The sequence below is a fragment of the Grampus griseus genome (assembly GCF_964374135.1).
Source record: "Grampus griseus genome assembly, chromosome: 2".
Classification (NCBI taxonomy): domain Eukaryota; kingdom Metazoa; phylum Chordata; class Mammalia; order Artiodactyla; family Delphinidae; genus Grampus; species Grampus griseus.
This window is the reverse complement of record NC_139018.1, coordinates 11033398-11052126: the sequence shown is the minus strand read 5'-3', so window position 1 is coordinate 11052126 and position 18729 is coordinate 11033398. Positions and strand designations below refer to the sequence as shown.

The 18729-nt window shown below is 34.1% G+C and overlaps 1 protein-coding gene across 4 annotated transcripts in view; it reads left to right on the top strand.

Annotated features, from left to right (window-relative positions):
• Positions 1-18729, top strand: part of UNC79 (unc-79 homolog, NALCN channel complex subunit) — a gene marked incomplete at both ends in the record, with an annotated part of 200721 nt that overhangs the window by 25897 nt on the left and 156095 nt on the right. For all 4 annotated transcript variants that reach the window (XM_082681877.1, XM_082681876.1, XM_082681874.1 and 1 more), the window contains one exon: positions 16770-16834. In XM_082681877.1, coding sequence (XP_082538003.1) covers positions 16770-16834 — 65 coding nt within the window. The remainder of the gene's footprint in view (positions 1-16769; positions 16835-18729) is intronic.

Below are 18729 nucleotides of genomic sequence, written 5' to 3'. Positions count from 1 at the left end.
CTTCCATGTCTTGGCTATTATAAATAGTGCTGCTATGAACATTGGGGTGCATGTATCTTTCCAAATTAGGGTTTTTGTTTTTTCTGGATATATGCCCAGGAGTAGGATTGCTGGATTATATGATAATTCTATTTTTAGTTTTTTAAGGAACTTCCATACTCTTTTCCATAGTGGCTGTACTAATTTACATTCCCACCAACAGTGTAGGAGGGTTCCCTTTTTGCCACGCTCTCTCCAGCATTTTTTATCTGTAGACTTTTTGATGATGGCCATTCTGACTGGTGTGAGGTGATACCTCATTGTAGTTTTGATTTGCATTTCTCTAATTTTAGCGATGTTGAGCACCTTTTCATGTGCCTGTTGGCCATCTGTATGTCTTCTTTGGAGAAATGTCTATTTAGGTCTTCTGCCCATTTTTTTATTTTTATTTTTATTTATTGAGCTGTATGAGCTCTTTGTGTATTTTGGAAATTAAGCCCTTGTCAGTCGTTTCATTTGCAAATAATTTCTCCCATTCTGTAGATTCTCTTTTCATTTTATTTATGGTTTCTTTCATTGTGCAAAAGCTTATAAGTTTGATTAGGTCCCATTTGTTTATGTTTTCTTTTCTTTCTTTTGCCTTGGAGGATTGATTTAAGAAAATATTGTTACGATTTATGTTAGAGAATGTTTTATGGTGTCATGTCTTATATTTAAGTCTTTAAGCCATTTTGAGTTTATCTTTTTGTACGGTATGAGGGAGTGTTCTAACTTCACTGATTTACATGTGGCTGTTCAGCTTTCCCAACACCACTTGCTGAAGAGACTGTCTTTTCTCCATTGCCTCCTTTGTGGAAGATTAATTGACCATAGGTGTTTGGGTTTATTTCTGGGCTCTCTATTCTGTTCCAGTGACCTATATGTCTGTTTTTGTGCCAACATTTCTGCCAACACAATGCTGTTTTGATCACTGTAGCTTTGCAGTATTGTCTGAAGTCTGGAAGGGTTATGCCTCCAGCTTTGTTATTTTTCCTCAGGATTGCTTTGGCAATTCTGGATCTTTTGTGGTTCCATATAAATTTTAGGGTTATTTCTTCTAGTTCTGTGAAAAAGGTCACGGGTAATTTGATAGGGTTCACATTAAATCTGTAAATTGCTTTGGGTAGTATGGCCATTTTAACTATATTCATTCTTCCAATCCAGGAGCATGGGATATCTTTCCATTTCCTTGAATCATCTTCAATTTCCTTTATCAATGTTTTACAGTTTGCAGTGTATAAGTCTTACACCTGCTTGGCTAGATTTATTCCTAGGTGGTTTATTTTTTGGATGAGATTTAAATGGGTTTTTAAAAAAAACTTTCTCTTTCTGATATTTCATTGCTAATGTAAAGAAATGCAACAGATTTCTGTATGTTAATCTTGTATCCTGCTACCTTGCTGAATTCATTTATCAGTTCTAATAGTTTTTGTGTTGAATCTTTAGGGTTTTCTATATAGAGTATCATGTCATCTGAATATAATGACAATTTTACCTCTTCCCTTCTGATTTGGATACGTTTTATTTCTTTTTCTTGTCTGATTGCTATGGCTAGGACTTCCAATACTATGTTGAATAGAGTGGTGAGTGTGGGCGTCCTTGTTTCATTCCAGAATTTGGTGAGAAGTCTTTTAGCTTTTCACCACTGAGTATTATGTTGGCTGTGGATTTGTCATAAATGGCTTTTATTATGTTAAGATATGTTCCCTCTGTACTCACTTTGGGGAGAGTTTTTATCATGAATGGAAGTTGAGTTTTATCAAATGCATTTTCTGCATCTATTGAGATGGTCATGTGGTTTTTGTCTTTTGTTGATGTGGTGTATCACACTGACTGATTTGCATATATTGAATCATCCTTGAGACCCTGGGATGAATCCAACTTGATCATGTTGTATGATCCTTTTTATATGTTCTTGGATTCAGTTTGCAAATATTTTGTTGGGGATTTTTGTATCTTTATTCATCAAAGATATTGGCGTGTAATTTTTTTTTGGTAGTGTCTTTGTCTTGTTTTGGTATCAGAGTGATGGTGGATTCATAGAGTGACTTTGGGAGTTTTCCCTCGTTTTCATTCTTTTGGGAGAGTTTGAGAAGGATAAGTATAAGTTCTTCTTTGTATGTTTGATAGAATCCCCAAATGAAGCCATCTGGTCCTGGACTTTTGTTTGCCAGGATTTTTTTAAAAATCACAGATTCTATTTTACTTCTTATGATTGGTCTATTCAAGTTATCTGTTTCTTCTTGATTCAGTTTTAGCAGGCTGTATGTTTCTACAAACTTGTCCATTTCGTGTAGGTTTTCTATTTTATTGGCATATAACTGTTCATAGTATTTTCTTATGATTTCTGTTTTTGGATTTCTGTGGCATTGATTGTTATTTCTCCTCTTTCTTTTCTTATTTTGTTTATTTGGGTCCTCTCTCTTTTCTTCTTGGTAAGCCTGGCCAGAGGTTTGTTGATTTTATTTATACTTTCAAAAACCTAGCTCTTGGTTTTATTGATATTTTTCTATTTTTTAAAAATCTCTATTTTATTTATTTCCTCTCTGTTCTTTATTATTTCTTCTCTTTATTATTTCCTTCCTTTTGCTGACTTTAGGTTTTGTTTTTTCTTCTTTTTCTAATTCTTTTAGGTGGTGGGTTAGGTTGTTTATTTGGGATTTTTCTTGTTTTTGAGGAAGGCCTGTAATGCTATAAACTTCCTTCTTAGGACTGCTTTTGCTGCATCCCATAGATTTTTTTTTTTAATTTAAAAAATTTTATTGAAGTATAGTTGATTTACAATGTTGTGTTAATTTCTGCTGTACAGTGAAATGATTCAGTTTTTATATGTATATATATATGTGTGTATATATATATATATATTTGTCTTTTGTTGCATCCCATAGATTTTGTATGGTTGTGTTTTCATTGTTGTTTTTCTCAAGGTATTTTAAAAATTTCCTCTTTGATTCCATTGTTGACCCATTGGTTTTTTTAGTAGCAGGTTGTTTAGTCTCCATGTGATCATTTTTTCTCATTTCCTTTTCTGTGGTTGATTTCTAGTTTCATGCCAAGTTGTTGCTCTTTTGAAGGTTAAACTGCCTTTTTTTCTTTTGAAAACTATTCTTTTTTTTTCTATTTGATTGAAATTTTCTTTTTTTCCAGTTTTATTGAGAAATAATTAACATGTCACTGTATAAGTTTAAGGTGTACAGCATGATTGTTTGATTTGTATATATTGTGAAACTATTATTGCAGTAAGTTTAACTAACATCCATCATCTCATATATCAACACAAAGAAAAGAAAGAAAGGAAAATATTTTTTCTCCTTGTGATGAGAAATCAGGATTTACTCTCTTAACAACTTTGTTATATATCATACGGCAGTGTTAACTATAATCATCATGTTGTACCTTACACCCTTAGTACTTATTTATCTTATAACTGGAAATTTGTACTCACAACTTCTTTATCTGTTTATCCATTGATGGACACTTAGGTTGCTTCCATGTCGTGGCTATTGTAATAATGCTGCTGTGAACATGGGGTGTAGATATCTTTTCAAGTTAGTATTTTTGTCTCCTTTGGATATATTTCCAGAAGTGGAAATGGTAGTTGTATTTTTAACTTTTTGAGTGTTCCTTTTACTGTTTTCCATAGTGGCTGCGCTAATTTACCATAGTGCATGAGGGTTCCCTTTTCATTACATCCATGTCAGCATTTGTTATCTCTTGTCTTTATTTTATTTTATTTTATTTTATTTTTGTGGTACGCGGGCCTCTCATTGTTGTGGTCTCTCCCGTTGCGGAACACAGGCTCTGGACGCGCAAGCTCAGCGGCCATGGCTCACGGGCCTAGCCACTCCGTGGCATGTGGGATCTTCCCGGACCGGGGCATGAACCCATGTCCCCTGCATCGGCAGGCAGACTCTCAATCACTGCGCCACCAGGGAAGCCCTCTCTTGTCTTTTTGATGCTGGTCATTCTAACAGGTGTGAGGTAGTATATCATTGTGTGTTTTTTTTTTTAATAGATCTTTGTTGGAGTATAATTGCATCACAATACTGTGTTAGTTTCTGTTGTACAACAAAGTGAATCAGGCATATGCATACATATAGTGAATCAGCCATATGCATACATATATCCCCATATCCCCTCCCTCTTGAACCTCCCTCCCACCCTCCCTATCCCACCTCTCTAGGTCATTGCAAAGCACGGAGCTGATCTCTCTGTGCTATGCTGCTGCTTCCCACTAGATAACTATTTTACATTCGGTAATGTATATATGTTGATGCTACTCTCACTTTGCCCCAGCTTCCCCCTCCCCCACCATGTCCCCAAGTCCCCTTGTAGTTTTAATCTGCATTTCCCTAATGACTAGTGATGTTGGGCACCTTTTCATGTACCTGTTGGCCTTTTGTATATCTTCTTTGGAAAAATATCTATTTAGGTTTTTTGCCCATTTTTAAATTGTTTTCCTCTTCTTTTTTGCTATTGAGCTGTATGAGTTCTTTATATATTTTGGATATATGGTTTAAAAATGTTTATTCTCATTCCATAGGTTGTTTTTCACTTTGTTGAAGGTTTCTTTTGCTGTGCAGAAGCTTTTTAGTTTGGTGGAGTCCCACCTGTTTATTTTCGATTTTGTTGCTTATGCTTTAGGTGTCATATCCAAAAAATGATTACCAACCCCATGTCAACGAGTCTTATTCCTATGTTTTCTTCTAGGATTTTCATGGTTTCAGGTCTTACAGTTAAGTCTTTAATCCATTTCAAGTTAATTTTTGTGAGTAGATAAGGATCCAGTTTCATTCTTTTACATGTGAGTATCCACTTATCCTAGCACCACTTATTGAAGAAACTGTTTTTTCTCCATTTGAGTACTCTTGGCTCGCTTTGTCAAATATTGTTTGACCATATATGCTTGGGTTTATTTCTGGGCTCTCAGTTCTATTCCATTGGTCGTATGTCTGTTTCTATGCTGGTACCATACTGTTTTGATTACTATAACTTTATAGTGTAGCCTGAAATCAGGGAATGTGATGCCTCCTGCTTTGTTCTTTTGCAGGATTTCTTTGGCTGTTTGAGGTCTTTTGTGGCTCCATATAAATTTTAGGAGTGTTTTTTACATCCATAAAACATGCCATTGTAATATTGACAGAATTGCATTGAATCTATAGATGGCTTTTGGTAGTATTGAAATTTTAACAATATTAATTCTTTCAGTTCATTAACTTGGGACGCCTTTCCATTTATTTGTGTCATTGATTTCTTTCATCAACGTCTTGTAGTTTTCACAGTAGAGATCTTTCACCTTCTTGGTTAAGTTTATTCTAAGTATTTTATAGTTTTTGATGCTATTGTAAATGAAATTGATTTCTTTATCTCTTTTTCATAAAATGCATTGTTAGTATAGAGAAATGCTACTGATTTTTGTATCATAATTTTGTATCCTGCACCTTTACTGAATTCATTGATCTAACAGTTTTCTTGTTGGGTCTTTAGGATTTTATATATATAAAACAATGTCATCTGCAAATAGAGACAGGTTTATGTCTTCCTTTACAATTTTCATACATTTTATTTCTTTTTCTTGCCTGATTGCTCTAGCTGGGACTTTCAGTACTATGTTGAATAAGAGTGGTGAGTGTGGGTACTTTGTCTTGTTGCTGATCTTAGAGGAAAAGCTTTCAACCTTCCACCATTGAGTATGATGTTAGCCATGGGCTTGTTATATATGGCCTTTATTATGTTGAGATATTTTTCTTCTATGCTTAATTTGTTAAGAGTTTTTATCATGAATCTTGAGTTTTGTCATATGCTTTTCCTGCATTTGTTGAGGTAATCTTATGATTCTTTTCTTTCATTCTACTAATGTAATGTATCATATTTATTGATTTCTGTATGTTGAACCATTTTTGCATTCCACAGACAAATCTCACTTGACCATCGTGAATGATCCTTTTCATGTGCTGCTGAATTCAGTTTGCTAGTATTTTATTGAGAATTTTTGTATCTATATTCATCAGGGATATTGACCTTTAGTTTTTTAATAGTGACCTATCTGTGGTCTCCTGAATATCTGGCGTGTTCACCAAAGTTCCTCACTTTGGCTACATTGGAAATGCAGTGCATCTCTAGCACAATGTGACCTATAAAATCTCTGTTCAGCTTTCAACCATTAAACATGTGTTCTCTGCTAGTCCTTGTGAAGTTTTTCTGTGAGACCATGCAGTTTAGGATTAAGCCAAGGACCTGAGGAGCATCCTTACACAGATTTATGGGACCTATTCTCTGGCACTCCCTGCTGTTCTCACTTTACTCACAAATTCCAGTTGCATTAGCACTTCTTCACCCTGATGTTTCCTCTGCCCACCGAAAATGCTAATTACTAATTGGGTTTCACTTCTCTTTGCTGCAGTTTGCAAGTGTTCCCAGGCAGAAAACCAAGGTGAATGTAGAACTTAATTTATGTGTTCCCCTCTTTTCAGAGGATTGCAACCTTGTGTTAAAATCTATGCCCAGTGTCGGAAACAAGTTGCTTTATACATTTTGTCCAGTTGAAGGGTAAGTCCAGTACATTCTTAAAACATCATGGCTGTAACTGGAAGTTCCCTTATTTCTTCAACAATGGCTTATACCATATTCTCATCCTTCTTTCTAGAATTCCAATGACACATATGTTACATCTTTTCTCCCATGTCTTCTATGAATATTTTTTTGTATTCTCCTCTCTCATTTCATCTTTCTATGCTTCATTCTGAATCTTTTTGTCTGACTTTTCTTCCCCATCATTAATTGTTAACTTCCCAAGTGTATTCTTAATTTTGTTAATTATATTTTTAAGTTCTAGAATTTCCATTTGGTTCTTTAAAAATTCCAATATCTGATTATTTTCTCTAACTGTCTCTTACTTTATAGAATATATTAAGCATACTTATTTTAAAGTCTTTTCCTGATAACTCAATATTCCAGATCTCTGGAGATTCTGATTCTATTGTCATTTCTTTTTTTTTTTTTCTTGTCTTTGTATTTGTATTTTTTTAAATAATTGTGTGCAAGATATTAGGTAGAAAAACTATGGAGTTAATTTGAGGTTTAGGATTAAGTTATGTTTCTTCAGAGAGTATGTGTGTGTTTGCTTCTGGCAGGAGGCTGTAGAATTGGTAACCCAGGTCACGTTAATGCAGCTCAGAAAAAAAAATCTGTGGTCAATTCTTGAGATGATTTGAAGCTGGTCTTCAGTCCCTGTGAGGGGTGGTCTATTTCTGGTTCCTCTTTACTCCTAGGTGTGACCTTTTGGGACCTCTACCCACAGCCCAGGGAGATTTTTAGGTTTCCCATTCCTTGGTAGTCACCCAATTCCAAATTTAGTTCCCCTATTTCAGAGAGTCTGTTAAAATCTGCTCATCTTGTGGAATTGGCAGAAAGAGAAATAGGCAAAGGAGAAAGAGTGGCCTCAAATGCCAGGCCTACCTTTTGGCAGTCCCATTTTCTTTTGGATCATGGCCCCATAATTCTCCCATACAATTCTCTGGGTTTTTGTTTGTTTGTTTATTTCCTTTTGCATTTAATCTTGTCCGGTTTTCTAATTGTTCTCATTAGGAGAACTGACTTGAATTTATTTGTCTATTGTTTCTGGAGAAATGGAACCCAGACTTTTTTTAATGTAATATTTTCAATGGTGAAATGAAGGTCATATATATTTTTTGAGGTCAGGCATATTTAAGAATGTCTTTCTATTTCTTCACACATGAAAGAAACGTCTGCCTCACTGTGAAAAATATGTAAAAATTGCTTCATAGTTTTCTGGAATATCAGAGTTACAGAAGACAAATCTTAGACCAGTGATTTTTATCTGTTACAAGAGTTACCTTTGTTGTTCTTAATTCTTGGAGCCTTATCTATTTATTTAAAAAAAAAAACCTTTTCTTAAATATTTCTATATAAGTATCTTTTCATTAATTTCTATAATGTGAAGAACACTTTCAATCTGCAAATTCAGGTCCTTTTTTCAGGAAATTTCACATTAATGAAATTTTAAATTATTGCTGTGTTCAAATTGTCTTGGTTTATTCCTCAGGAACACCTGTAATTCATAGGTCATGTTTTCATTTTCTGTGCTGTGTAGCTGTTAATAGCCACTATTTTCCATACATTTATCTTTTTCTCTGTATTCTTAGTTTTTCAGGTTGGTTTACTCTATAACTTACTTGACTTTTTCCCCAAATCAGCTCTATTTATTGCACTGAATGAGGGTCTCTAATTTTGCTATCTAATTTTTAGTTTAATTACGTTTATCATGTCTCTTACCTAACTCTATTTTTATCTCATTCTGTTAGTGTCCTATGTCACCCTGAATTTCTGTGACTGTCTACTCCTGTTTTTATAGAGGTCTTATGTTCTTGCTTCATGTTGCAGATGCCACACACTTTCCTAAAATCTTTTGATTCATTGACTAGGTAATTTTCAGACAAATGTTTTCTCTCAGGTTTCAGTATACTATTTCATTTCCTTTGATGTATACATTTGGTTGGTCCTTCATTTTTTTAAAAAATCAATTTTGTTGAGATATAATTTTCATGCAATAAAATGACCCATTTTAAGCATAGTTTGATAACTTTTGACAAGTGTATACACTAATGTAACCAAAGCTGTAATCAACATACAGGACATTTCCATCACCCCACAAATATCTCCTAGTTTTATTTTCAGTCCATCCACCATAGGCAACCACTGATCTGCTTTTTGTCATTATAGACTAGTTTTGCCTGTCCTAGGATTTCATATGAATGGAATCGTATAGAATGTACTATTTTTGTGTCTGCTTATTTCACTCAGCATAATGTTTTTAAAATTTATCCATGTTGGTATATAAGTAGTTCACTTTTTAAAATGTTGAGTAGTAATGCATTGTATGGCTATATCAGTTTATCCATTCACTTCTTGATGAACATTTTACCTATTATGAGTAAAGCTATAAACATTCATATAAAAGTGTTTTTATGAAGATATACATTTATTTATTTTGATAAATAACTGGCAATGAAAATGCTGGATTATATGGTAAGTGTATTTTATAAGAAATGTCCAAACACTTCTTCAAAAGTGGTTGTACCATCTTATACTCCCTCCAGAAGTATATGAGAGTTCTAGCTCTATATTATTATCAACACTTGGGATTGTTGGTCTTTTAATGTTAGACATTCTGATGGCCAAGTAGTAATATCACGTTGTTGTTTAGTTTGCATTTCTCTGATGACTAATGCTAATGAACCTCTTTACAGGTGCTTTTATATATATATATATATATATATATATACACACACACATATATTTTTGAAGTTCTCAATGAAATCTTTTGTTCATTTTTAAATTGGGTTGCTTGTCTATTATATGTTTAAAATAGAAGACTTTTTTCAGATATATGTATTGTGAATATGTTCTTTTAATCAGGGGATTTCCTTTTCAGGTATTTCAAAGAGCAAAATTTTCAAATTTTGGTAAATTTCAGTGTATCGATCCTTTTTCTTTTATGGTTCTTTCCTCTCCCCTAAGGTTATAAGGAAATTCTCCTAAGGTTGTAAGGAAATTCTCCTGTGTATTATTCTAGAAGTTTATAGTTTAAGCTTTTACATTTAAGTATATGATCCATTTGGAATTAATTTTTGTATATGGTGGGACGTAAGGGTTGACTTTTTCCCATAAGGATATCCGATTGTTCCAGTTCAATTTGTTGAAAAAATTACTCTTTCCACATTGAATTACCTGGACTGTTTTGTTGAAAACCAATTGACCACATATGTGTGGATCAGTTTCTAGACCCCATATTCTATTTCATTGTCTGTCCTCTCACCAGTATCACACTATCTTGATTACTGTAGTTTTATAGTAAATCTCGAAATTATGTAGTGTAAATCCTCCAGATTTGTTCCTTTTCAAAATTGTTTGACTATTTTTTAGGACCTTTGCATTTTCATAGAAATGTTACTATCAGCTTGTCAGTTTCTACAAAACAGTCTGATTGCATTTTGACTGGGATTACATTGAATATGTAGTTTAATCTGTAGTTTAATTGACCTCCTGAGAAAAGACTCAATATTGAGTCTTCTGATCCATAAACGTGGCATTTCTAGCCATTTATTTAGGTCGTATTTAATTTCTGTCAACAATATTTGCTAGTTTTCAGTGTACAGGTCCTGTAGATATTTTGTTAAAGGTATTCCTAAATATTTTATTGGTTTGGGTGCTATTATAAGTAGTGTTTTAAAATGTAATATTCTACTTGTTTATTGACATTATTTATATAGATATAATCGATTTTTGTATTTTGACTTTTATATCCTTGAACCTTCCTAAATTCACTTATTAATTTTTGTAGCTTATTTGTAAGTTTATTAAGATTTTCTGTATATATGATTATGCTTTCTTGAAAATAAAGATAATTAAACTTTTTTTTCTTCTAATTTGTATGTCTGTCTGCCTGCCTACCTGCCTGCCTGCCTCCCTCTCTCTCTCTCCCTCCTTCCATTTCTTTCTTCCCTTCTTCCTTTCTCCTTTTCTTCTCTCATTGCACTGGCTTGTAACTCCAGTTCAGTGTTGAATAGAAGTGCTGAGAGTGGATATCATTGTTTTTTTCCTTCATCTGTAGGGGGAAAGTGTTCAGATATTCACCATTAGACATGATGTTAGCTGTAGGATTTTCACAGATGCTTTTTATCATATTGAGGAAGTCCTCATCTATTCATAGTTTGCTGAGAGTTTTTATCATGAGTGAATGTCTATTTTGGTCAAGTGTGTTTTCTCCTATTAGATGATCATATGACTTCCCCCCTTAATTCTGTTAATAAGGTGAATTACATTGATTTACTTTGCAGTGTTAAACCAACCTTGCATTCCTGGGATAAATTCCACATTGTTGGCTATATTATATTGCCAGATTCAATTTGCTAATTTTTTGTTAAGTGATTCTGGTCCTGCATTTATGAGGGATATTGATTTAGTTTTCTTTTATTATAATGTTTTCATCTGGTTTTGTTTATAGAGTAATGCTGGCTTCATAAAATGAGTTGGAAAGTGTTTCCTCCTCTTCTATTTTCTGAAAGAATTTATGTAAGATTTGTATTATTTATCCCTTTAATAATTAATAGTGAATCCATCTGGTAAATCCATCTGGCCTTGGGGCTTTCTTTGTGGGAAGGTTTTACATTATGAATTCAATTTAACAGTTATGGGGCATTGAACTGTCTACTTTTAATTGAGTTGAATTTTGTAATTGTGTAACCAAGTTTTTTGATGAATGTGGGCATTTTATCCAACTTGTCCAATTTATTGGCATGTCTGCAGTATCTGCAGTGATGTCCTACCTTTCATTCCTGATATTGATAATTTACTTCTTCTCTATTTTTTTATTCATCAGGCTACCTAGGGGCTTATCAATTTTATTGAACTTTCCAAAAAAACCCAGCATTTGGTTTTATGACTTTTTCTGTTGGTTTTCTGTTTTCAATTTTATTGATTTCTGCTTCTATCTTTATTATTTTCTTCCTTCTACTAATATTTAATCTAATTTTTTCTTTTTCTATCTTATTAAGTAGAAGCATGAATCATTTATTTTGGACCTTTAAAATTTTCCAAAATAAGAATTTAAAGCTATAAATTTCCCTTTAAGCATTCCTTTAGTTGCATCCTACAAATTTGATATGCTGTGGTTTCATTGTATTTCAGAACAGAATATTTTATAATATTCCTTGTGATTTCTTCTTTGATTTGTGGATTGAGTAGAAGTGTATTTTTTTAAATGTACAAATATTTGGTGATTTTCCAGGTATATTTTTGTTATTTATTTCTAGTTTAATCCTATTGTGGTCAGAGAACATACTTTATTCTACCACTCCATCTAAATTTTTGGAGCTTACTTTATGAATGTGAATATTGTCTCAGGAAATGTTACCTAGACACTGTGTCTGTTCCACAGTGATTGAGTAGAGAATTCTATAGTTATCAATTAAGTCAAGTTGTTGAGAATGTTGTTCAAGTCTTCTATTTTTATTGATTTTTTTTGTCTGCTTGTTTTATCAATTACTGAGAGAGGATTGTTCAAATTTACAACACTAATTATAGACTTATTTCTCCTTTTAGTTCTGTTAGTTTTGCTTCATGTAAATTGAAACTCTATCTTTAGATACACACATATTTATGACTGTTATGTTATCTTGATGAATTGACATTTTCATCAGTGTGAAACATCCTCCTTTGTTCCCGGTAATATTCTTTGTCCTGGAGTCTACTTGTCTGAATTTATATAGACACTCCAGCTTTCCTATGACTAGCATTTAAATGGTGTAAGTTTTTCTATCGTTTACTTTTAACTTCTCTACCTTTGTATTTCAAGTGTGTTTCTCACAGGCAGCATATATTTGGTCATGCTTTTTGAAAAACTTAAATCCTATTTGACAATCTCTGTCTTTTAGACTATTTACATGTAATGTATTTATTGTTTAGGCTATTTATACTTAGTGTAATTACAGATATGGTTGGGCTTGAGTCTGTCATCTTGTGCTTGTTTTCTATTTTTCCCATCTATTCTTTGTTCCTTTTCATTTTAATATCTTGCCTTCTTTTGGTTAATTTTTACTATTCCATGTTTCTCTTTTTAAATTGTTAGTTATACCTCTTTTTAAAAAGAATACTCTACAGTTCTACAATTACAATATGCACCTTTAACTTCATAGTCTACCTTCAAGTAATATTATACTAGTTTACACGTATGCAAGAATCCTGTGCACTTTCATCTTCCCCTTCCCATCCTTTTAGTTTTTTATCAAATATTTTACTTCTCTATATATAGAAAGTTGTTTGTAGTTATTCACTATATTTATCATGCTCAGAACTCTTTATGCCTTTGTGTAGGCCCTAGCATCCATCTGGTATCATTTTCCTTCAGCCTGAAGACCTTCCTTTAGCTTTTCTTGTAGTGGGACTCAGGTGGCAATGAATTCTCTTATCTTGTGTTTGCCTTCAAAGAGTCTTTATTTCATATTCATTTTTGAAGGATATTTTCACTGGGTCTAGAATTATAGGTTGACAGTTTTTTTCTTTCAGCCTATTAAAGATGTTGTTCCATTGTCTTCTGGCTTGCATTGTTTCTGACGAGAAACCAGTGATCATTCTTATCTTTGACCCCCTGTAAGTAATGTCTTTTTTTCCCTGGTTGTTTTTAAGATATTTCTCTTTATCATTGGTTTTCATCAATTTGATTATAATGAGTGTTGGTGTTATTTTCTTTGCTTTTATTTTGCCTAAGATTCATTGAACTTCTTGGACCTGTGGGTTTACAGTTTTCATCAAACTTGAGAAAATTTGGCCATTGCTTCTTCAAAGTTTTGCCTCCATCCCCACCTCCACAACCTTGCTTCTTCTGGGCTTTTAACCACAGGTATATTGCCTGATGTTTTCCCACAGCTTACTGAAGCTCTATTTATTTTTCTTCCAGTACCTCAGTTTGGGTAGGATCTGTTGTTACATCTCTGAATTCACTGATCGTTTCTTCTGCATTGTCTAATCTTCCTTTAAGCCCATTCCGAGAATTTTTAATTTTTGATATTGTATTTTTAATTTTTAGAAATTCCATTTGGTTGTTTTATTATGTCCTGCATCTCTGTCCTCATTGTGTTCATGTTTTACTTTGAATATGTTTATAATAGCTGTTTTAAAGTCTTTGTTTGCTAATTACCTCATCTCTGTAGTTTCTGGGTTTGTTTATATTGGCCAATTTTTTCTTCCTAATTGTGGGTAATATTTTCTTGCATAATATTTTCTTCCCCTTTCAAATATCAAGTAATTTTTGACTGGACTTCATGAACATTACATTATTGAGTGTCTGGATTTTGCTGCCTTCCATTACAGTGCATTGAAGTTTGTTTTGGCAGCCAGCTTACTGGTGGATCAGCTTGACCCTTTCAAGCCTTGTTCTTATATTTTCTTAGGGTGAACCTGGACTAGCCATTTCCCTAATGTTAGTTTAGCCCAACTACTAAGGTGTGACCTCCTAGAGTCTCAATTGAATATCGCAGGTTTTCACTGAGTTCCCTCCACTCTGGCCGGTTGAAGCTCAAATATCTCTCAGCCCTGTATGAGATGTAGGAATTATTAAGCTTACAGATCCCCCGTAGTTTTCTCTAAGCAGCTTAATGGAGTTTTGCCTTACACATGCTCAGCTTAGTGTAAAGCCAAAGACCCAAAAGGATTCCTACTCAGATATCTGGAGCTCTTTCTTTGCATAGATCCCTCGTCTTTGGTACTCTACCCAGCAAGTTTAAGCCGCTTTGCCTTTCTAAATTCTTTTTTTGTCCCCTCAACTCAATGAAACCACCCTACTGTGCTTATCTTTCTACCTCTAGGACCAAGACCTGGAACTTGCTTCCAGGAAGAGACCAAGGGTAATTGTAGGATTCATTTCATTGTTTCTTCTCTCAAAGGTCATTGTCCTGTACTACCTGTAGTCAGGTTTCTTAAAACAGTTGTTTCATGTATTTTTTAGTTTTCTAGTTATTTATGGTAAGAGGGCGAGTCTAATACAAGTTACTCTGTCATTGTTGGAAGCAGAATTCTTGTCTGCCATGTTTATGCTATATTTTTGTTTTTATTTTCAAATAAAGGGAGGTCTGTCATAAAAATATTTGCCATATGGTAAGGTATGTAGATTGTCCTTGTATCAGAATCAACTGTGTTGCTTTTCCCAGTTACAGATACCTGGGCTTTGAGGTTCCAGGCATCATATTTTAAAAACCTTTACAGATGATTTGTGATACAAAACAAAAGCCAATAATCACTGGTCTAGTAAGCTTAAATCTAGTGTGACTTTGGTGAACTCAAAGGAGGTATTCTACAACCTGTGCTTAAGTTAGTGACACCCTGTAAAAATAGAATAAAGAGAGGAGTAGGACCTCCTAGATATCCCCACCATCCACATATAAAGCATTAATTTCTGGCAGAGCAGGAGTTTTTGGAACTCTGATCAAGTGCTGTGGCCATTTCACGTTCTAATTTGTTTGTACCTGTGCCATAACAGTTGTTATGTAGTTTAAATATTACTTTTATCTTAAAATGCCATGAACTTTTTCTTAATATTTATAAAGTGATCTCATAATACATGGATTCTCATAATACATGGATTCAGAGATGGTTAGCAGATTTCATCTTGTATGCCAGCTCTGTTTTGATTAGTGGTGACTTCCTGGAGCTCAGTGTTGAGAAAGATTTTAAGGCCAGTTCTAGACTCAGCAGGAAAGAATGCTCTTATCTGTCATGAGTTTGGGATTGGAGGAATGGGGTACACGTTCCATGTATTTGCAACTTCTGTACTGGTTGAAGGCACTCTTTTTTCTCTAGATTTCTCTAATTACACAAGAAAACTTGTTGCTACTGTATCTTGACTTTTCCACATGTAGGAAACAAATATGGAATGTCTTTATTTAAATTATTTCTTCATTCATCCATTCTTTACTTATTCATTTCCTCTTTCTTTCTCTCAAAAGATATAATCAATATGATATTGTGTTATTATAGTAGTAGTTCTAGTCTGTACTTCTTTTTAAATAAATAGACCCATTGTGTATTTTTTTTAAGGTCACTGGTTCTGTTGACCATATTTTCTTGAATTCCAAATCAGACACATAGTCTTATTCCTGGTCTAACAATAGCATAGAAGAATTGAAGTTGGGACACTCTTAGAAAATTTTACAAAATGTTCAGAGCACAACTTAGGCTCAGATCATTAATAACAAATATTTTTGGATTATAATTAGACATGTAACTAAGAATATCTTCTCATCTGCAGATTTTTATATATTAGGCCAACCATGGTCCTATAGGATTAGAATATGGCGATTTAGAAAAATGTCCTACTTTCAAACATAAAATCCTATTGCATTTTTTTTTAATGGTGGAATATTGTTAGCTAAGTGCCTTGGGCTACAGAATCATCTGGATGATGAGAAGTAATTGTAATTCTCTTTCTGATCTGTCTCAGATCACTTGGTTCTTGTCCTCATTCTGTGTGTATACTGTGTTGAGGAGTTGGGTATCAGCAAACTAGCAGAGGTTTAGACTGTGACTAATGTGTGAGAGGGACGCATTTTGTTTGGGCAAGAAACTCATCTTTTCAGTCTCCACATTTAATGGGGATGGGTGGGAAATGGAATGGTGGAGGTTGCCTTACTACTCATTTCAGTTATTATTAATCTGAAACACTTCCTGGTGCCAAAAATCTAGGATGTTTAGCATAGTATACTATAGTGAAAAGAGCACAGTTTTGAGAACCAAGAGATATATGTTCTAGTCGTAGCTTTTCATTTACTAACTCTGTGACCATAGCAAACTACTTAACCTTTTAAATTTTAACTTACACATAAAATGAGGTTAATAATCTACTGTATCTATCGCACAGGGTTGTTGGGAGGATCAAGTGAAAACACAGATGTAAAAGCTTCTAAGAATTTAGTAATGGTATATCATTGTGAAATAATATTATGGTATTGGGTATGCCACCTTGTATTAGCTTGTCTCTCCCCATAGGAAAATGGATGGGGTTGTGATATCTTTGCTTAATTTAAAAATACTTAATAGACTGAAAAAAAAATAATTATTTTAGGAAACCTTCTGATGATGGTTCTATTTAAGGAAAACTAGTGAAGTATCTGCTGTGTTTTTCCTAGGGCATGAATAATTCAGTGAGAAATACTCATCAGCTATGCTTTGCTTTACAGCTTGGAACCCCATCCACTGCCAGCACACTGAATGCCACAACGCAATTAACAAACCAGCTGTGAAGGTACTGTTTGATTAGACATGGTGCTGTATTATATTGTCAGTGGTCAAATTATCAGGAGCAAATTGCTGAATGAAATGGAGATTGCATCCTTCTCTGTAAAGCAGAATCCTGTACTCTGTGGTCATCTCAAATGACTGTTCTCTACTCGGATCTGACTGTACTCTGGTGGATTGGTTCAAGACAGAGCAATGAATAGTGATATCTGCAAATTTGACTCTGAGTTCATAGCCAAGTGCTGTGGAGAACTGCGCTAATTATCGGAATAATTCTGGTGAAACACTTACATAGTCCTTGACTGATTTCTGTCTGGGCTAATAAACTCAGGGGAATGTACTTTGGCCCTGTTTTCATGTGTTTGCTACAAGTTATGAGTGGTCTAGTGTGTGACTATGTGAATTCAAGAGTCGTAGGACAAAAACAGATAAAATTGTTAAGTCTTAGCTCAGATCACAGATGTGACTTAATTGAAATGACTGAGAGGTAGTTGGACAGCAAGCACATGGAAAATTACAAAAGAGGTAAGGGAACAGTGGTTTAGAGAGGTCAAGTCACTCTCCTAAGGTCACGCAGACAGAACTAGGTACCTTGACTCTCAGCCTTATTCTTTTCCTACCACATCTAATTGGTTCTGTCCTGTTATAATCCTGAATCTTTGAAGTAGAAAATTAAGAAAAATAATTACACCACTTAACAAAATTACTTTTGGTATATTTGTCGGATACAACACTTGGCTGGAGAGACCTGTGTCTGGATTTACAAGGGTTAATTTTTAAATTCTGAGGAGTGGGAGTTAGGTCAAGTGATTAGAGTTCAAGTTGCTTTTTAGAACCTATTGTCAAGGAAGTTTGCCTCTCTTGTTCTATAGAGAGGTAGATTGTAAAGATTATCAAATAATAGAAAAATAATACTCTAATTTTTAGAAACAGAGTAGAAGAGGTAAAATGAGGTATAAAAAATATAAATATAAATGGAACCAAAAAGAACTCTAAATGGAATAAAACATGTATTTCATATACCAAAAGTGGCACAGGAGTGCCAATTATCACATTGTCATCTAGATATATCTTACCAACAAAGGACATCCTTATATTATTATGCTTGATCTCTGCTTTTGATGAAAGTAAATTGAATGAATTTATGCTGAGAAAGAGCAGGTGAGGGTAACCCACCAATGGAAGCTTAGTCCTCTCCCATTCTACGATGTGTACTCTTCCTCTGAACTTCCATAAACATTTGGGGTTCAAAGGTACTTTTCTTTGGTGTGAGGACATTTTGAGCTAAACACAAGTGAGTTCATGTAGTATTCAGCTTAATTCTTCACAGTGGTGAGACTTTCACAATTCCCGTAGTTTCTATATCTGTCCTTTCCTCTTTCTGCCTAAGTTACAGTGCCCTCTTTTCGTTCACCCAGACATCAACAGAAAGGAGGTACTGAAAATCTGTTTTAAGTTTTCCAGTTATTTTTTCCTTGATTTTATGTCAGACTGCATTCTCGGGTGTCCTCTGACTTCCTGATTAGTAATGGTTTTTGGCTTCCTTCCCGCAGAAGTCATCATGAATTAGAAATTCTCCCTCTCTTTAGGCAAACAGCCCAGTCTACTCCTCTGGCCTGGCCTCACTTTTCTCACAGGCCATTCCCTATAGCCAGTCCTCCAGGATAAGCCAAACCATCCCACTTTCTGTCATTTTTTAATTGAGGTTAAATTCACATAACATAAAACTAACCATTTTAGAGTGGACAGTTCAGTGGCATTTATCACAGTCACAATGTTGTACAACCACTACCTCTATCTAGTTCCTAAACGTTTTTCTCACCCCCCCAAATTTTACTTTCTCAATCCCAGTTTTCTTAAAGGGCTTCCTTTTACATTTTCACTCTATGCTTCCCAGAAAGG